We start from the raw sequence: 21,670 nt of genomic DNA on the forward strand, positions 1-21,670 counted from the left end.
CTTTTTTTTGGTGTGACCAGCACGGCCAACTAAGGTTTCTGGAATAAATTTTCCGAACGATTTGTGGAAAACTGTTCTGGGTAGAAGAGGCAACTTTTTCTCAGAGCCTGCTACATTCTGTTGGACTTTTGAACACTACACGGAATGAGCAGTCCCACTTGTTCATTTGGATGGCTTGGTTCGTTTGTGACTGAATTATTGACACACAATTCATGACAAATATTTGTAGAAACTTTTGCAAAAATAAGGAAGCAATAAATAACGCTAGAAATTACAAAAACTTGTTTATATCGGAGATTTGTTTGAATACAAGAAATCAATACAAACATAATTTACGATAACCCTTTGGAACAAGACTCATAAATAATTTAAGAGGTACCTACTTGCATATAAGAATTTTAACTAAAGCAAATGTCACCACAGACAATAATGTCCTATAAACGTAGCGTAGAAATTTGAATTCATGAAAAGAAATCTTCTACAATGGAAAAGTACGCAAATGGGTGACTTGACGATTAAATTGATTTACTTTTTATTTTTCAATCTACGTAGATTATTTTTTTTACTATATTAAGCTAGTGTCTTTGCTTTATTGAATGTTGAAAAAGGAAGATTGTTCATTAAATTAAATTTTCTGCGACGAGTATTAGAAAAAAAATCAAATTTTGCAACGAGAATACAGTGAATCGTTTGTTTTCCCACTTAAATGTTATTTGCAGTCAAAACAAGTGTCAAACTGCAAAATAGTATCAAGAAGTATTAGTTTTCAATAAAAGTGTTAAAAAGTTGAATTTTTCAGTGTGTGGATGGTACAAAGTACTTTTCAGTACTGTTATTTTTGGTGATGAAAAGTAGGCCATTTCTTTATTCTAGAATGACAGGAAAATTAAGCAGCTTCTCAACGGCATAGCATAGCATAGCATACCAAAATATTTATTTAGTTCTTAAAGTTGTATTTTTAATTTGATTTATTTACGTTTGAGGTATACCTCAGGTATTTTCATGGAAAAAACACAAAACACCACAAAACAATGGCGTTGATAAAGCAATGAAAGGTCATCCACATTACGAAAAAAAAGCAGATTAGAGTGAAATGCCCGCACATGGGTGGCGCCTTTATTATTTACAGTTATAAAATTTTGTTCATTTGTTACACGTCCATCTTCAACCAACGACGACGATCAGCACTATTTCGCGTATTAAATAACTTACAAACTAACAATACTTAACTGCAAGAAACAATATCTCAAAGCACACAAGTTCAGAGTCGGAGGAGTATCAGCGGAGTTGCGAGCAGCAGTGCCACCGCGAAGGACGCCCGCGAAGTTCCACCGACCGCTGCCGGCGCCTGCCACCCATCGTCATGGCTGTTCCCCTGGTGATCCGGATGGTGGTGAGCTTCGCGCTTCCGACGCCGCTCTTCCCGCTCCTCCTCGACGGGCTTGATGATCGACAGCTTCGTCGAGATGGGTTTCACGCTGAGATCTTTGTTGTCGACGGGATTGATTCCGCCAGGGACCAGCGGGTTCGCGTACTCGGAGACGGGCGACTGGACGGGACTGGAACCGCGCACGCCGTAGATCGGGTGGGTGTCCGGAGCGACGTAGTCGGAGATGGGTGGGATTTCACCGCGGAAGGGACCGAACTGGGGCGTTTCGCGGATGAACTGTTCCGTTTTGGACGATGTGATGGCCTCGTGTCGGACGTTCGAGGGGGAGTTGAGCAGGGAGACGTCGAGGACGGCTTTGCCGTCGTAGGAGACGATCGAACCTTCCGGGTAGACCTTCATGACGTTGGGGGTTGATTGGGGTGGGAGGTAGAAGGAGTCGACGCGATCGTCGGCCATGGCCATTTTGTCCTCGCCATCTTCGACGTTCATCTGCTTGAGGTCTCCGGTGAGGTGTTCGGGCTGTCGGTAGGTTTCGCCGCGGGCTTCGGCGGACTTTTGAGCCATGGTCATGCTGTCCAGTGGGGATGGGATGAACATGGGTTCGAAGGCCTGTGGTTTCTGGGGTTCACCGCTGCCGATCATTAGCGCGTCACTCTCGATCGCTTCGTCAATGTCGTAGTCCTGGCGTCGTTGGATCTGGTCACCGTGGTAGCGCATTTGATCGTCATATTCGGCGTTCATTTCTCCCTGGCGGCGGTAGATCGGCTTGAAGCCACTTTCGACGACTACGGAGCTGGGCTCGAAGCCGGGTGCGACGCCGGGTTGTTGCGTTTCAACGGGAGCTTTGTTCTCGTGGATGTCGTACGGCAGTTTGAAGACTGGTTTGATGTTGTGGGGTTCCTTCATGATGGGTCGCTTGTTGTATCGGATCGGCAGGTTGATCGGGGTTTGTTCGGGCTTCTTCATATTCATGACCAAGTGAGGAGACATCTCGGGGACCATGTACGGACCGACGGACTTGATCGGCTTGACGACCATGACCTCCATGGGTTGGTTGGGTGATTGCGGTGGTGGTGGGACCTTGCGGAAGGGTTTGATCTCCGTTGGTTCTCCAAGGAGGAGGATCGGAGCGATTGCCTTCATGGGCATTTTGTTCTTGGTCATGAATGGTCGCATCAACGGGTTCATCGGCTTCTGGTAGTGACTCACCAGCATCGAAGGCTGAGGGATCGAGTATGGGCGTGGTGGGCGACCCTGAACGGGTCGTCGTTCAACGGCAATCGGTCTTCGCATGGGCAACTTCACCGGTCGGAACATTGGGCCACCGTTTGGTGGGCGGAGATAAACCGGGAGTCCGGAAGAGGACAAGATCGGCTTGCCAGCATGGTTCGTATCCAGATGTGCAACGGGTTGCTGCTCATTCATCGTATAGTTCGAATAAGTCTGATTGTTCTTCAACTTCTCCTCCAAATCTTCCGCCGCACGAATACCTTCCTCGATGATCTTGGACATTTCCGGGTCATTCTCCAAATCCAGCTTGAAGTTGTTGTCCTGCTGTTCCTGTTCTCCTCCGTTCATGTTGTGATTCTTCAAGCTCTCCTTGTCATTGCTGTGAATAAAGTTCTCGTGCTGCTGCAGGAACGAATCCGACGGCAACAGCTTCGACTCGTGCCGAATTGACGGTTCCGCGTTGATTCCTTCGTCCCGCTCGGGCTCCGCGTAAACCTCGTCAATCTCGCTGGGTGCGGCCACATCGCACGAATCGTGCACGTTGATTCGCCAGCCCAGGTAGCGATGCGTGAAGCACTGGTAGTAAACCGTGTCCGGAGTGTCCGAGTCCGGGGTCCACGTGATGATTCCGGGCTCACCCGAGTCACACTTGAGCGTCAGGCTGCGCTGATAGGCGCCGAACGACGGGTACTGATCGGATGGTGGTCCGTCCGGGTTGGGCGTCCAGTTGCACAGGCGACCGACACCGTTCGGGATGAGCTGACCGTTGCGACCCTGGTGAACACCGGCAAAGATCCGAATGTTCTGAAAGAAACAGAAGGTTAGCTGCATGTTTTCACCAACCGCACATCATTCACTTACCTTCCTAACGTCCTCCTCCTGGTGCTCGTACCCTCCGACGGAATCGTCGGTAATGTAGAACGGATGGTACTTGGCTGGCGTCTCCGGGTCGTGTCCTCCCTCAACCACGAAAGTGTATGTCTTACCGCGAACAACGTTGATCTCCGGAATCAGCAGCCCGTTGATATACCACGAAATTCCCCAACCCACGTGACCTGCAACGAAGAAATCTTGAGCAAAATTACCCCTGACCAAGAAGTCGACCCTTACCGGTGATCGCCGGATAGCCCTGCTTGCCTCCGGTGGGTCCCATCTGGGCGTAAAACACGCCATCCTCGGGTTCGTAGCACTGGATCGGTGGAATCTCCCACGCGCCAGCCTTGGCCGGAGGCCGTGCCGTCGCCGGTGGCTTTGGTCGTGGCATCTGATCTACGCGACGGTTCGGCTCCAAACTCTGCAGTTTCTGGGGGTTCTCCTGCGGGGGCTTTTGCTGGTCCGATTCGGGCGTTGGGCAGTTCCAGAACGGCTGACGGCCAAAGTCTACCAGTTTGGTGTTCTTCAAGACTTGCGAATGGTAAGAAACTTCATATCGCTGGTTCAGCGGACCAACAGCCCACACGATCGCCTGCGACCCGTTGGTAATGATCGGAAGATCCAGATGATCCGAAGCCCGCAGCGGTCGCTGGTAGGTCACGATCGAGTACCCGTTGACCATGGCGGCGTTCAGCAGCCGAATCGAGTTGCTGTTTTCGTTGATCCGCGTGTCCGGACAGCTACCGCGCGACCCAGAACACTGTGACTTGGCGTCCAGGTAGTAATCCTGCGCGTAACCCTTCCCAGTGGCCTTGTCCACCCAAACCACAGCCGCGTCGGCACCGATCATCACGCTGCGAGCGTTGTCCGGAGAAACGCCAAACGACATGTACTCGCCGTCCTCTGAAGAAAGAAGCGAAAAAAGGGGGCAGAACGTTGAGTAAAACTCAATTAGATAATCTCGTGCGCTGGGGGGGTCGTCGAGGTAGGTCTGCACAAAAGATCGGCCCATAAACGATCCCCGTGCGACATGTTTGCTTTTAATGGGGCTGACATCGAGTTGTTTCTTGACGCAACGCAATGGCTGACGTGGAGGTAGGTGGTGGTCACTTCTTCGGCGCAGCATGACCTTTATGGGGTGCAGCACCGCGGCTGGTAAAAGTGCAAGTAATGAGGTCACCCGAGGCAGGCTTGAGTTGTTGGGGATCATAACGTGTCAGTTGGGTTTTGAAATTATTTTTTTACATATTCATTTAGTTTGAATTTTCAACAATAAATAATGCTTGCCTTTTTTAACAATAAACAAACAAAAATATGATACACTCAAACCCCGATGGTTTGACACCAACTGTTGTCAAACGAACGGGGTCACGTTTTAGTTTGACACCCCTTTTACACGGAGTTCACACACACTACTAAACGTTTGTTTTGATAGTGTGCGTGAGCGCCGTGTAAAAAGTGACAGTCCGTCACTTTTTAGTTTGGCTTTGACCAACCAACGGGGTACAAACTAAAAAAGTGTCAAACGAAAAAGTGACCAACCACCGGGGGTTGCGTGTATTTTCAAAGAGATACAAATTTCATAAACCGAAAATGCCCCGAAATCAAGTTTTAAGGCCATAAAACATTTCTGGTGATGTTTTTAAAGTTCAAATAAACTAATTTTTGATATTTTGCTTTTTGGGTATTTTTGATCAGATCAATGAATTTACTGAAGAAAACCTCGCAGCGATGCCACGTCAAACCAGCAGGATCCAGATCAAAAGTTCTCCAATTTGGCTAAAATTTGGCCGAGTGGTCCTTGGCCAAAATAATTAGAACCTTATTGTTTTCGCGATTAGGGTGGTCGCCACCTTTTGATAGGATCACCCTTATCTCAAACAAAATGAGTCTTATTATTATAGGCAGGGAATATTCAAGTTTTGAGCCAGATTGAAGCACTTTTGATTTGACGTGGAATCGCTGCTCATTATTTTTGTTTGGTTTTCTGTCGGAATTTGAACCTAATTTGTAGATTTTTCAAAACGAAATTAATTAAGTTTAGTAGGTCATTGAGACACACCACAATCCCAGTTTTCTCAAATCGAACTTAAAACCCGAGCCAAGCCCATCGTTTGTCCGTAATTATCCGAGGGCCTCTTGGCTTCCTGTCCAGCCCTACCCGGTGATCGCAACCCTAGAATTATCACCACTCCACTCCACACGTTGAATAACCAAGTTACGCGCATGATTACGTGCCGGCATGACCAGGAATTTAAAAAAAGCCCCTCTTGAAAAACTGGACCCGTTCTACCCCAGGTCACCAATTAGGAAGACCCGTTGGCTTGTACTCACCCAATCTGGCCACCAGCTGGATGACGATGCTCTCGCCGGCCACGGCCCATCGAACCTCGAACGCCAGGTCATCCAGCAGCACTTCGCAGTTCAGCTTGGACTGGGTGGAGTTAACGTTGCCGAAGTTGTAGGAGAAATTCGAGAAGAATTAGTGGGATGGCGAGATCGATAGGTCTTAAAAAGTAAACAAATGTTTTCTGGATGCAACAGATAATGTCGACATGTGTTCTGTAATTAATTTCAGGGCTTTTTTGCGAAAAAATGTTTGTGACTGTGTAGTCGAGATCGCGAGCGCGAGAGAGTGTGATTAGAAAGTGGTTTTAGAGTAAAACTTGAATGTTAGATAATCCGGCTCTCCCTGGTTAGTATAGTAAGTGACGCATTGGTCGTATATGCTGTACAAAACATCGGGTTAGCGAACTGCAAGATAATTTTCCCCGCTAGTGCAAGTTTGTCGCATTCATGAAAGTGTTAAAGTGACGATATGTGTGTGCTTGTGACTTATTAAAAGCTAATTAATTGCAGCTTGCATGGTCCTTGTGATCGAGAAAGTTTACTAACCCCGGCGATTGGTCACTTTTTAGTTGAACCCCGCTGGTTTGACAAAGTTAAAACAAAAAGTGATGAACTGTCACTTTCTACACGGGATTCACACTTACTATCAAACCAAACATTTGGTAGTAAGTGAGAGATCTGTGTAAAGAGTATGTCAAACTAAAAAAGTGACCAATGGTATAAAACCATCGGGATTTCAATGTACACTCAAACCCCGATGGTTTGACACCAACTGTTGTCAAACGAACGGGGTCACTTTTTAGTTTGACACCCCTTTTACACGGAGTTCACACACACTACTGAACGTTTGTTTTGACAGTGTGCGTAAGCGCCATGTAAAAAGTGACAGTTCGTCACTTTCTATTTTGACTTTGACCAACCAACGGGGTACAAACTAAAAAAGTGTCAAACAAAAAAGTGACCTACCCCCGGGGGTTGAGTGTATAAAATGTTGGGCTATACACTAGGGTGGTTCAAATTTGACTTTTCGTTTTCCATGTCATTGCTGTGCCCAATTCCCAAATATGAGCTTGATTGGACGGACAAAATGTTTGCAAAGTGTCAACATGATTCGTTGATTTTTTGAGACAACATTTTGTATGGTGTGTGGCAACCAAGTACATTCAATGTGTGATTTTTATTTACATACAAATGAACATATTAATTTGTTGTGGCGACTGGAATTGCGGCCCCTTCCTGGGTCTACGCCGCTGGACTCGCACTTGGCAGCTTTGAGCTTCCACCTTGCGACTGTCAACACAGCGCGTCAAGGGAAATGAGAGTTGTCATTGTTGTTGTAAATAAATGTTATTCTTGTTTTGTGAGTAGAAGAATCCTCATGTGTTTTACTTCGTTGGACGAAATTGTCTTTCTGTCCTTTTAATTGTTTATTGTTACACCCCCACGACCTGCAACTCGACCACCCTGCGGGTGTCGTCCGGGGGTTGTAAAATAATTACATTGCTCTTATTAACAAATGTACACAACATAAGCCGCCCGCATAGAACCAAAATCTAGACCAACCCAGTTAGTACCACCACCACCGGAAGAACCGCGTAATAAGGTACTTACAAGCGCCTACTTCCAAATCCGATCCGAGCTAGCCGTTCTTTTGTCTCTGTACAACAGTGGGTCAGTAGTACTGGCACCGGAGTCTCTGGCGGACGTCACAATGTCAAAGTTGGAGCGTTGCAACACCCACCCTCGCAAACGCCATTCTTTTCGGACCAGACCAGGCTAGTTAGTGTAGCTTTCAAAACTGTCATTGCAAGTGTTGCCGTGCAAGTTTTTGCATAGACGTGCGCGCGCCTACTCAGTTTGATGGGGTCATCAACTGTGGGGCGTCTCGTTTTGACAGCCTGGACGGAGCCACTTAGCAACCCAATTATCGCAGTTACCACCTGTTTATCGTCGTCGTCATTGAGTCGTTTCTATAGGCAATTGCCGCTTGTTTACACTTGTGGAGAGGGGGTTGTTGAGCCCAAATCGGTGCCTTTTGTTTTGGTTTTGGTGTCGGGATTGCGACAACCGTTTTGTTTACAATTGCAGTATCGAGTGACAGCAATTAGAGCTATTGTTTTCAAGGGGGAGCCGGTAAGGGTGTGGGAATTGGTTCTCATCAGTCAGTGTGTAGTGCTGTCGGGCTGCGATGGGGAGTCGTGGCGAATCGGTGTCGAGATGGCGCCACCACGACAAAAGAGAAGCACGCAGAGCTACCTACTCTATGGGTGAGTTTGTGGTGTTTAGTGTTTATGTGCAGTTTTGGGGCTTTTGTTTTTATGGGTTTTTTTGTTGTAGTTGTTTATTTGCAATGGAGATTAACGATTGCGAACGATGTTGACAAGAGCAATCGGGTTTTAGCAAAGAGGACTGTTACATTTATCGCATCACGGTTTCAAATTAAATTGCCAGTGTTCCATCTCAAAGTATGACTCTATGCGATTTTATTAGCTATCTGTTTTACAGTAAAACCTCGTTTGACGAACTAAAAAACTCAAAAATCAATGACGTCAACTCATCAGATCAAGTTGAACAGTCTCCAAGTCTAGGCTCGATCGCATGGTTAAAGTTTTGCTGAAACCAATTGCCCTTGTCAACAGCCGGCAGTAAGGTGAAGTGGTGACAGTTGATGAAGGTGGGTGGTGACAATGACAGCAGCAGCAGTTTAGCAATTATCCGCCAGATGGCACGCAGCTCTTTTTGTGCAGAGGTTTTAATTGTTGTTAATTGTTGGTAAGAGTGTACAGTATAAACGTGTTTGTGTGTGCAATTTAATTACAGTTTAGAGCGGTTTAAGTGCTTTTGGGTGGATAGTCGGCAATAAAAACACAATCGCGATTTCTCAGTTTTCTTACACCAAAACATACAAGAACTATTTATTATACTGGGGTTTTTACTGGTTTTCTTGATTGTTGTTTGTAGTCACGCCAAATAAAACTGTCACTTTCGACACACACACAATTGCAAGAGGTTTTACAATCTATGTACAATTGTTTTGGATTCACAGAGTGGGGGTTTCTTCGAAGTGTGGCGGTCAACATCCGTTTGTTTTTCCTCGGAAATTTCCTTCTGTTTGTTTTGCAAAACTACAAGCTAATAGGCGTAATTACAGCTAGTTATTACCGTAATCTAATTTAATTGATTAATGGGGGGTACACAATAAACACAGTTTATTTCGGATTTCTGTTTCGTTTTCCTGTAACCTGAGAGCATTTGCCGAGCGAGTTTTGCGTCTTGAAACACGTGTTGAATGGTTTTGTCGATTTTGTGGAGCCAGAAAGGAAAAGTGGTGGCAATTTGCCAATCTGTGTTAATTTGGGGTTGAATAATTTTGAGAAAACAACGTCAAAATGGAAGCGTTAGCGATAACGCTACCACAAATTCATCAACGCTCCACCGGCAAATCCCGTCAGTTGAACAACTGGCCAAAATAGCCCAGCAGTCCCTCCCCCTCCTCGCCCTTGTCTCCTCCCTGGGGGGCCCTCGTGGGCGTCCGGCGCTTGTTCTTGCTTGTATTTACCTGCGGGCTAATGCCCAGCATCTTCAGCGACGGCGGCACGTTGATCTGGTCCGGAATGCGCACGTGGCCAAAGTCCACGGTGAAGGCCTCGCACCACACGCCAAAGTGGCCGATGTCGAACACCGTCAAATCTCCCGGCAGCGTCAGCACGATGGTCTTTTTGTCGTACCGACGGAGCGGAGTTTCCTTGCCGTTCTCGTCCGGAATGCGGATGCCCTGGGGACTGGGCTTGGCGCCGCGACCAACCCAGAACTTGGCGTCTAGTTTTCATAAGAAAAATAAAATAACCATTGTCAAACCATCGAGGTTCCACTGTAGCCCGCACCTCCCCAACCCTCTCACCTGGTGCCTCGCCGTCGTAGTTAAAGTTCGGAATGAGCAGCGTTTGGGCGTCCACGATCACGATCTGGTCCGAGCCGACGTCGTGGATTCCGGCCAGCTGGCCAATCTTGGTCGGCCGCGGAAAGTCCAGGCTGTTGGGGATGACCACGTCACCGAAGTTGACGCTGAAGTCGTCGCACCACACCGAGAACCACCGGACGTCGCGCAGGGTTTTGCCCTCCGGTAGCGACAGGGTGATGTCCTCGTTGCGGTACTTGCGCAGGACGCCGGAGCGACCGCGTTCGTCCCGCAGCCGGTGAGCGCCCTTGTTGCTGGGGGCGCGCGTGTTGCCGACGTAGAAGTAGGCCGCTGGAAGTAAATTGCATTGCATTTTGATTAAAAAGAAACATCTCAAGTTCAATTCAATTTTGGTTCAAAGATAAGAATAAAATCTTTTTAAAAATATTTTAAAGATTTTTTTCAACTTTCCAATCACCTAAAAAATGTTTTGAGAAATATGAGATTTTAAAAAGTACCTTTTTCCATTTCTCAACTTATAGTTAATACACATTGGACATTTATGCGATCAGGGGCAGTAAAGCTATTTAAACTAGGTATATAAATCTTCGAAAATTTGTCTTGGCAAATTTTTAGGTTATAATAAGGACTATTTAGAAAAAATAGGTATACGGAACAATAATACAAGTTGAATTTCCAAAATACGCATTTTTCTTTTTAATGTTTTAAGGATGGTGCAAAACTGGTTCTGGAGATGAGATTAATATGATTTAAACTACTCAAATATTGTCGAATTAGTAGTTTATGCAACAAGTTGCAAAAAAAGGGTTTTTTCAGCACGAGTCGTACATTTATCCAACGAGGTTCACCGAGTTGGATAAATACGAAGAGTGCTGAAAAAATCAAGTTTTGCAACGAGTTCCATACAACATTTTTTGCAATTCCAAAAAAACACACACTGAGTGAAATTTTATGTCAAATTTTCATGTATTTTGTCAATAAATCGTTTAAATCAAAAAAATGTAGAAAAGTGTTACTTTTCAGCATTTATTTTGAAAAGTGTTGCTATTCGATTCTGTTATTTTTGGTACAGAAAAGTAGGCTATTTCGTCGTTCAAGAATGACAGGAAAAGTGAGTAGTTTCACGACGGAATTGCAAAAACAAATTTTTGTCACATTTGTTGACATAATACACAGTTTTCAATATTTTATGTGATTTTTTTTATAATCAAGCAAAACAATGTAACAATGTTTTTTTTTACATCAAAACATACACAAGGATCTGGCATATACGCTCATGACGTTAAAAACAAACGCTTTAGCGGCCAAAGTGGCTCAAAAACTGTCATTTTTGGCAAAATGTCTTTTTACGGGTTAAATCCCATTTAAAATGGAAATGCAAAACGCCAGCTACTGTTACGTCCAGTCAAGGTCATATTTTGGATTTCGGCTCAGTACACCTGCCGGAAGAATGCCTTGAATGCCCGCCAAAAAGTAATTTTTGTTACGTCCTAATGTTAACATTAAGAGAGGGCAGAGAAGGAGTTTTCCTTCTTTAAAAACTCGCATTGGCCCACCATTATTTTGAAATGTTTTTTTTTTCTGCAATTCAAAAATACTTCATGAAGAAAAAGCATCCCTGCAAACATTATTTTCAAAAAACCCTTTCTTTTTTTTTAATTTGTTGATTTCACTGCTGTTACTGGGATACAGCCTTTTTAAGTTAAAATTGCGCTAGTTCATGGTTGAAAAACTTTTTTTTGATCTATTTTATATTATTTTTTTTTGTTGGAGTTTAAAAATGCAGCCCAATCTTTGAAAATGTCAAGAATTGTTTTGTTAAGCCCCTGTAAAAAGTTAAGCTTGATTCAAAAATTCCGAAATTATTTCATCGGAACGAACATAAATGTGATTTGACACTCAGACTTAAAGGGAGTATCTTCAAATTACTGACGTATGAAGGGCCAAAAGTGAAATTTCTCAAATTTTTCCTTTTTTCAACATTGAAAAGATGCAATAGTTTCCCAAATACCGCGAGTTGATAAATGGGAGATAATCATATGACACTGAAAAAACAATTTTTTTTCAAATTTGAACTATAGGAGGCTGTATCTCAGCAATCAGCGGTTCGATCAACAAAGTCTATGATGGAAACCGGTCTAATATTTTAGAAACCGGTCTCAACTGTCATACTTGAACCAATCAACTGTGAGCATGAGCATGAGCATGGTTGACTGCCAATGAGCTGCTACTCCGTTATTGACAGATCAGCTGAAGTTAAACAATGAATCAAAAATGATCAGTGGGAGCCAACCATCCGTTCACTGTTTAACCTCTGAAGATCCCTACTTTATTAGTCAATACCGGCGCCCTCCCAAGAAGCCTGCAGTTCAACGAAAGGGAGGAATGTTAGTCCGATAGTTGAAGTTGCAGACTCATCAAGCACACAGTTTTTCGCTATATACTTGTTGATACCGCTTGAGACCGTTGAATCCACAGCATCTCCTTCAAGCATCACGTGATTATTATTTTTTTGGGTTAGTAGGATAAGGTATTGGCTTTTCGATGCCTCCCGAGCTACGATGCTATGCTTTCATAACAGACCCGTCGGCGAGCCTTCCGAGCAACGATGCTATGGGAAGGTCTTTTTGGTTAACACACAATTCACTCATACACAATTATTTCACTCCACTATTAATTAATCCAAAATGTCAGTGCGTCTTTCGATCATTATATATAAATGGCTTTTTCACCATAAAAAATAAAACCTTTTTCAAAAAACTATACAGAATTTACCCGACGCCGTGCCTTCCGATCAACGATGATATAGGAAGGGCTTTGAAAATCACAAAACAATTAATTAAGATCACCAAAAACAATCACAAAAAAACACCAATTACTCAACGAAAATTACGCTCAAGACACAAATAATTCAGTACGTCATGCTATTATTCGATTACCACAATCACTCACTCCAAACGAACAGCGACACAAAAGCACACAAAAAAATTAACCTGCATAATCACGACTTCGCGTCCCCCACCCGAACAGTGACACAAAAGAGACGGAAAATAACACGAAAAAACAGGACTGCGCGTCCACACAGGCACCGCACTACTCTCATACTTGAACCAATCAACTGTTCACCAAAAGTAGCAAGTATTGTAATCGATCAGTACCGTAATCTGGGGTGAATCGGGACTACAGTCTGAATAGGGACAGCAGTTTTTAGAGCACTTAAAGCATTTAAATTTGGAAATGGATGTACATATATTGTTGGTCTGAGTCTGTTCTAAACGAAACCAACCAGAAAAATCAAAATATTGTGCTCCAACATGGTTAAAACGGCTGTCCCAATGGAGTACCCGACGCGATTGGTAGTAAGCAATGTATTTCTTATGGAGCGAACTGTCAAACTACCAGTCGAATCGGGTATTCCATTCGCGCCATGTGTCCCGATTGACCCGAGTTTACAGTATAAATCATTTTTTTAGAAAGCAGAAACTAATTATGCTAAATTACTTCTTTTGACATGGATAATGTGTCATCTGAATCAAAACATACAAAATTAAAAATCTCGTACAAATTGCTAAATTCTCTTTTGAAGAATGATGATTTTGAAAATGAAATTGCAAAAATACTAAATTTGGTATACCACATAAAAATTGTTTTCATTCTTGTTTTGATCATTTTACATTGTAAATTTAATGAATACTAAATTGTGACTTACCCGGGCCCTCGCCGTCATAGTTGAAGTTCTTCAGGAACAGTGTGCGGGCGTCCACGGCATAAACCGAGCCGGACACTCCGTGGTGCAGCTGCGTCAGGTCGGCGATCTTTGTGCCGTAGTAGCCCTGCAGAGCTTCCACGTGTGACACGATACTACCTGTGGAAATAGAGAATTGAAAATAAGATCAATTTGATGAGAAGTGAAATGTATTTTTTTTGTTTTATTTGTTTGAAATTAATAATAATTTATCTCTTTTTTGATCATTTCGTCGACGTTAAACCCCAATTTCCGGATTGACCTCTGTCCGCGAGAGTTTTAAAAAGCCCCAAATTACGCGTTCAAATTTCACTTTCTCATCGTTCCACCGTAGAAGCCCCACACACACACACAGACCTTGATCGCAGGAAGCCAGCGAGGTGGCCACATGGTCTCGTAGAAAGGAATGATCATCACTACTAGATCCAGATTGGCTGTAAACACCGCGACCGTAAAACAATCGGGTTAACGACTTCCACATGGCCGCTGAAAAGCAGGTCTGTGAAATGTAAACAAAGCGTAGCGCGCCGTGTCAAATTGACAATTTCCCAAGTTGACGCGGATTGAAAGTGAAGTCGTCGCCGCCGCCGCCGCGGTGAGAGGGACAATTGGGTACTAAAGCCCTATGTCAATTTTTATGTACAACGGTAAAAAACACGATTAAAAACTATTTGTAATCACTTTTTTTCATTTTAACGCAAAAATTTTTTTTGACAAGACAACATTTTTTCGATGGATCAACTATGGTCCCCTTGGAACGAGCTGTCAAGTAGGAGCTTTTCTGTCAAGAAGGACCGCGCGGTTAATTTTTCAAAATTGATTTAAAAATCCATTTTCAACTCTTTGTGGTCGTACAAAGGGTCATTGTACTCAGAAAAGTAAGCTTTATCGCTGTAAACAATAATATCAGCAATCTAAGCTTCATTTTAGGACCCAATTACCCGCCGGCAATTAGAGGGGTTTGATTGGGGGTTTTTTTTCGGTCTGTGTGACGACTTGGCTCAGGTGGAGGCACTGTGAGAAATGTAAATCAGACATATTTTATGTTCTAAAACTGTTTAACTTATTAGGGTTAAGTGCGGAAATTTCACTGATAGGCTGGCTTAAATAAATTTTTGGTTTTTTTTATATATTTTCACAGTGGCATTCTCAAAGATTGTTTTTCAAGCGAACGAAAGTCAACCATGAGCATCGCTTTAATCGAAACTCCTACTATCGATCGGAAGGGACGAGTAGGTCGATGACCGTCGTGGTTGATAGTAGCTTTTTCTACATGATTTGAATTCAGTTTTTATCAATCAGATCGCGGAAAGATTAGAATTGTTGAATTGCACGACATTATATAATATGCTGACAAAGTTTACACGAAGAAAAAAGAGTTCCCAAAATCGTGAACAAGCGTTCATGAAAATGGGAACTTCGAACAAAGTGTTCAAATCCCATGGTACGATTTTGAAAAACGTACCTTGAAATTTCATCACTTTGTTCGTGGTTCCCTTTTTCATGAACGCTTGTTCACGATTTTGGGAACTCTTTTTCTCCGTGTATAGAAATTTATATTGCTTAGATTACCGCCATTGAATAATTTCTCAATTTCAGAACAGCTTGCGAAAATAGTGATATTCGGAAAATATAAGGTTCTCGTACGGATTTTAACTAACCTTGCCTTAAATGTGGAACGATCCCAACAAAATATTTGTTATGGAAATTTTGTAGAATGTTTTTTTTTTTACTTTTTTACACGGAAAGGGCATCCATCGCCAAGCCAGCAGAAGGATTTTCGCTGAAACCAGCGGCAGAGCAAATTAAAATCCAGCAACTTAGTTCTGCTGTTTTGTTTTCACTATTTACTGGTGAAAATATGTGACAGCTGAAAATCTACCGTGATTTTACAGTTTAGTTCTCTACTCTCGCATAAATTCTACTGTAAGGGACAGTTGTCATTCTCACTCAGAGTTGATTGATGGAGATTTAACAAGCTCGTCATAACAAACAGAATTATGTTTTGAAAACGTTTCCAACAAACTTTCACTAATTGAGAAACATTTTTTTAACTTGTAAAACCATCCGACTCTCCAAATCTGCAAAAAAAAAAACGCAGATCCAATGTAAACAACCGCATGATTAGAGAAGTTTCTCCTAAAACCAGTAGAACAATCTTCTGTTTTACACGAGCTACTCGGGAATTTTTGGATTGATTTGGTGTCTTCGGCAAAGTTGTAGGTATGGATAAGGACTACACTGAAAATGAATTATCCATGGTAAATTTTTATTGGTGATTTTTTATTTAACTTTTTGTTACTAAAATTTGATTTGCAAAAAAATACCATTTTAATTTTTTTTCCATTTTCTGATATGTTTTAGGGGACATCAAATGCTAACATTTCAGAAATTTTCAGATTGAGCAAAAATTCTTCGACTGAGTTATGAATGTTTGATCCAATACTGATTTTACCAAAAAATTAAAGTACCGGGTAAAGTACTTAATTTTTCGATGTAAAATCGAATTTTCAATCAAAAAGTACTTTAGTGAAACGTTTCCAAGTTAAATCTATTTTAGGTAAGTTTTTTGAAAAATAGTCTCAGTTATTATTTTTTTTAAATTAGTGTCCATATTTGAAAAAAAAATGTTATGAAGCTGAGAAAATTCTCTATATTTTGCTTTTTGAACTTTGTTGACACGACCCTTAGTTGCTGAGATATTGCCATGCAAAGGTTTAAAAAAAGGAAAATTGAAGTTTTCTTAGTATAACCCAAACAACCCCCCATTTTCTATTGTCGATATCTCAGCAACTAATGGTCCGATTTTCAATGTTGAAATATGAAACATTCGTTAAATTGTCCGATCCTTTCGAAAAACATATTTTCAATTTTTTTAAACGAAGACTAACATTTCAAAAGGGCCAAACATTCAATATAACGCCCTTTTAAAATGTTAGTCTTGGTTTAAATTTATATTTTTTTCAAAAAGATCGGAAAATTTCACGAATGTTTCATATTTTAACATTGAAAATCGGACCATTAGTTGCTAAGATATCGACATTAGAAAATGGTGTGTTGTTTGGGTGGGACTTAGAAAACATAAATTTTCCTGTTTTTAAACCTTTGCATGGCAATATCTCAGCAACGAAGGGTCGTATCAACAAAGTTTAAAAATGCAAAATATAGAAAATTTTCTCTGCTTTTCATTTTTTTTTTAAAGGTGGGCAAACATGTGCGCTGATTTAAAAAAAATGAAAAACTGCTACTATTTTCAAAAAAGTCACCTAAAAATGGATTTAACTTGAAAACGGTGCACTTCATCAAAATTACACTAAAGTCAGGGTGGCCACCTCGGGAAAAAACCGGGAAAACCGGGAAAAAACCGGGATTTTTATCCACCGGGAGAAAACCGGGAAAAACTCGGGAATTCGACTGAGAAACCGGGAAAATATTTTTAGTCTATATAAAATTTGACAAAAGCCTCTTTAATGTATTCAATATGTTCTTTTCTCAAACAGAATATTATTCCTGTTATTCTAAATGAAGACTTCGCAAAAACTATGTTTGAATTTGTGTAGTAGACTCATGCTTCTTGGCTATGGATGTTTTTTTTCTGTAGTATCCTATGATATTTTTACTTGGCGAATTTGTTTTTTTAAATATAGCATTTGTTTGCTCTACAGCAGTGGTTTTCAACCTGGGGTGCATGGACCCCTGGGAGTACCAAGAGCGGTCTCAGGTGGTCCGGAAGTCAAACTCCATAACGGCGGACATTTGTCGCAAACAAAATGTTTAAGAGACAAAAAATAACAAATTGATTTGAAGCAACAAACTAACAACCTTATTTAAGGTGCAGTGAGTTACGAGTGAATTTAAAAATATTTAAATGATAAACCTATAATTTGCATTCGTTAAGCAAATTTAAGAATTTTAAGTAAAGTGCACCGTTTTTGATTTTTTGTGTTTTATTTCAACGAATATTTGTTTCACATTTGTAAATTGTGCCAACTACCATTTAGGTATTTAAAACATTCAATATTTTTGTAAAAATATCTTATGTTCTATAATTTAGATATTGTCAATTCGACCTTTCTTTGGTAAAATATTAGTTTTGCATAAAATTAAAATCAGGATTATTTAAAATTTAAAGATCAAGATTTTTCTTTCGAATTGTCACACAAAATACACTCTTTTAAAATATTTTTCGTGGCCTGTATCTCAGCAACAAAAGAATGGATCAAAAATGTTTAAAAATGAAAGCAGTTAAGAATTTTGTCAACCATTCTATTTTTTAGAGATAAAATCGAATTATTCTTTATTGAAAATAACTACAACTTCTGAAAAGTACTTAAATTTTTTAGCATGTTTAAATCTGAAATCAAAACAGTTCTTGAAAATCTTTTGAATGTATATTTTGAGCAGTTTCAAAAATCTCTGTTTCAAAAACAATTCGTCCATCATCAGAAATTTACAAAAAAATAAAAATTAAAACATATATGAGAAATGTTTGTACAAATAAAAAAATCTATGAAAATTTGGTTTACAAAAGGAATATTTCCGAATTTATTGACATTTTTAGTAGATACCGTAATCTGGGGCGAATCGGGACTATAGTCTGAATAGGGACAGCCGTTTTTAGAGTACATAAAGCTTTTAAATTTGGAAATGGATGTACACATTTTGTTGGTCTGAGTCTGTTCTATACAAAACCAACCAGAAAAATCTAAATATTGTGCTCTAACATGGTTAAAACTGCTGTCCCAATTCGCCCCATGTGTTGACCCAAGTTTACGGTAGATTGAACATTTTCAAAAATTCAAGAGATTATTAAATCAACCCAAACATGCTTAAAAATGGTTCTAAACGCAAGGAAATGCACTTTAAACAGATTTCAGCTGATTGCACTCAAATTTCCATTTTGATGTTTTTTGAAAAACTATTTTTTTGCCCCCTGATTTTTCGGGTCAACTTTGAAGGGGGGCGACAGAAACTTTAAATAAAATTTATATCAGCCTTATGCGTTGTTGAAAAAATCGCAAAACGGCAATTTTTTACGATGTTTACCATTTTGTATTTTCGAAAAATTCCAAATTTCAAATTCATCCCATCAATGTATGTATTAACTTACCGAAGATAATAAATCGGTTACCGTTACCGGTACCGTTTTTTTTACTTTCTATGGCACTTTTCCTGCACTGCTGCCAAAGTGTATAAATTTTTGTTTGGACTAATGATGCAAAAACTTAATAATTAGTTCACAAGAATTGGTGATTCTTGGAAGAATCGTTTTTCTTGAATTCACGAAACTTTTTTTAAAGAAAATTTACGAGCATTTACATAAATGTTGATAACAATGTATTTTTGCAAACCTTTTCTTGTTAATTCATTTCCTGCATTCTAATAATAATTTATGTTATTCTAAAAAATAAAAACGTTTTTTTTATTTTGAGTTTGTAAAATCCCAACCATTTGTGAAATTAGAGGTTTGGATTGGAAAGAGATAAAAACGGCGTTTACAACTTACTTACTTTGTTCTCAAGATATTTGAAAGCTTGCTTAAGGAATTCAAACTTTGAACCAAATTTATGCCTTCAAAAATTATTTTGATACTAATGCTAGCCTAAAAAACATTAAAGTTTGGCTTAAAAACATTCCGGGAAAAACCGGGAAAAAACCGGGAAATTGAAAATCGAAATCTGGTGGCCACCCTGACTAAAGTACTTTTTGATTACAAATTTGATTTTACATCGAAAAATGAAGTTAAAAAATTTTGCGTCCAATTTTTCGATTTTAGAAAAAATCAGTATTGATTCAAAAATTCATAACTCGCTCAAAGATTTTTTGCACAACCTGGAAATTTTTGAAAAGTTAGCATTAGATGTCCTCTTAAACATATCAAAAAATAAAAAAAATTAAAATAGTATTTTTAGTTAAATAAAAAATCACCAATTATTTTTTACCGTGTATCATTTTTTTCAGTGCAGTCCATATCCATACCTACAACTTTGCCGAAGACACCAAATCGATCAAAAAATTCCTTCAAAAGATACAGATTTTTGAATTATCATGCATCTTTTTTGTATGGCCAGCTGCCAAATTTGTATGGAAAATTATATAGACAAACTAATGATGCAATATGGCTTCTTTGGGCATACCGAAGGTACCAAAAAAGTTTCAGTCGGATTAAAAAATACAAAAATTAAAATTTAAGAAAAAAGAACGATTTAGTAGAGAACTACTCAGGTGTTAAATGCATTTAGAAAAAAAAACTTTTTTCATTCAAGTGTTGAAATCGTGGCCCATAATTTAAATTTTTTACGTTTTTTGTGTTTGTTTTTATTAAAAAAAATTTAATTCTTCGTGATTTTTCTTTTCAGAAAAATGTAAGAATAAACTGCATCTCGACGAAACAATTCGTCAGGCAAAAGAACCGGATAAACCAGATGAATCTATACAAAAAGAATCGAAATGACTGACTATATTAAAAGACATTTCAAAAATCGTTAAACAAATTTTACCTCGTCTCAAAAACTGTTGTTGATTGATTTTAGTACCTGCTGAATAAATAACATAGTTCTGAATCAGCAACGTGATTTGGCTTTTATTTACTGATTTGCATCTGAATTTGTGGAGTTTCATATATTTTTGTGCAAATTTCAATTTGGTATGCAGTTCAGACTCGACTTTTCAATTTTCGATTATTCCAAGGTTTTTGTGGGACTTCGTATAATCGAAACATGAACAAAAGAAATTGCCTTTAATATTACCAAATGAAATGTCTCCATATTTGATTATCTTTAAAGAGTATTTCGGTTTCGGACAATACTTAAAGGATAACTTCACTGATTCATAATACTAATAATAGCAAAAAAAAATAAAACAAATGTTGATTTATTGATGTCATACCAAATTTAGTGCAAAAATAAATAAATCTTTCAGCCTTTTATTGAATATGCTTTGTTCTGCAACCCAGCCATAACATAAAATTCAAAAGTCCAATCTGCCCGAAAGTGAAAGCACCTCCAAATTGGCGCCGAGTTCCCCCAATTTCACACGTTTCTAACCGTCTGTCCAAAACCCGTGGGCACATTTCCGTTTCTCGGTTCCACGGCGTGGACGCCTCGGAAATCCGATGGGGCAATTTGAAAAACGATCACCAACGTCGTCGCTGTCTTGGATTGAAACGTGAGAAAATTGCCTCAAAGAATAACCACGGTTTTCCATTGTTTATTTTGTTTTGCTGTTGTTGTTGCTGCAAATCGGGGAAGAATGAGAGGAAATCATCAAAACAGATTGGGTGAAGCTCTTTCGGGCATGAAGACGAAGAAGAAGGTAAATTGCCTAATCGAACCGCTAATCGTTTTGATTGATTGATTGTGTGGTCTCTCTGCGTTGATTGTTCCATCATCTGGGCAGCTTCGAATGAATCACGACGACGACGACGACCAAACTGCAATCTCGTTTGGAAAACAGCGGTGAGTTCAACGCCTCTGTTCAATGACTGCAGGAACTTCGCCTGAGGCTTCGTCCGACTCAAGATGATCGTTAGGTAACTCCAAGCACTTCGCACAACGATGCAATTCTAGCGATGCGCGTCACGCCAACCTGTTACGCTAGCGATGCACAGAGGCGAACATCAAGCAGGAAACCGTACAATTGTTGTTGACCGATCGCAAGCCACACCAAGCAGTCGTCTTCCAAGCAACTTTGCGTTAGAACTCGCGGCAAATGTCAAGGTCTCGAGTCTCACCGAATTAAATTATAAATAAACAATAAAATTAAGAAGATAAACGATGCCGCGCGCGCCCGCGCCATATTGTCTGCAAAGATCGGATCTGGTTGATGAGATCGCCGCAAACCGGGTTGAAAATCCAGTTTTTTTATTTCTTCTGCTTTAAAAAAAGGCTTAAGCACGCCGTAGTCTTTGTCGGTGACCGATTTTTCGGCATGATTCTTCGCAAAATCTGCTGAATAATGGCCTCCCACAAGCCGCGAGGGGGAGAACCTTGGGTTATGCAATTAGCTTGAGCTTTGTTGAGGTTTAATGTTTTGAAAATAGAAGAATTTTCGCCCGATTTTTTCATCATTAAATGACAGCTTGCCAATATTACATAACATAAATTGCAAAACTGACCCCTTGCACCACGATGACACAAATTACCTTCCCTGGATGACCCACACT

General features: G+C 40.5%; 1 protein-coding gene across 1 annotated transcript in view; it reads right to left on the reverse strand.

Annotated features, from left to right (window-relative positions):
• Positions 1-1,083: 1,083 nt before the first annotated feature.
• LOC120422141 (protein Skeletor, isoforms B/C) overlaps positions 1,084-21,670 on the reverse strand; it is a 33,126-nt gene continuing 12,539 nt past the window's right edge. Inside the window, exons 2-8 of the mRNA XM_039585512.2 lie at positions 13,471-13,626; positions 9,744-10,091; positions 9,402-9,661; positions 5,828-5,927; positions 3,731-4,396; positions 3,482-3,675; positions 1,084-3,424 (exon numbers count right to left, since the gene is read on the reverse strand). Coding sequence (XP_039441446.1) covers positions 1,262-3,424; positions 3,482-3,675; positions 3,731-4,396; positions 5,828-5,927; positions 9,402-9,661; positions 9,744-10,091; positions 13,471-13,626 — 3,887 coding nt within the window. The 3' untranslated portion in view covers positions 1,084-1,261. The remainder of the gene's footprint in view (positions 3,425-3,481; positions 3,676-3,730; positions 4,397-5,827; positions 5,928-9,401; positions 9,662-9,743; positions 10,092-13,470; positions 13,627-21,670) is intronic.

Source organism: Culex pipiens, chromosome 1 (genome assembly GCF_016801865.2).
Source record: "Culex pipiens pallens isolate TS chromosome 1, TS_CPP_V2, whole genome shotgun sequence".
NCBI classification, from domain to species: domain Eukaryota; kingdom Metazoa; phylum Arthropoda; class Insecta; order Diptera; family Culicidae; genus Culex; species Culex pipiens.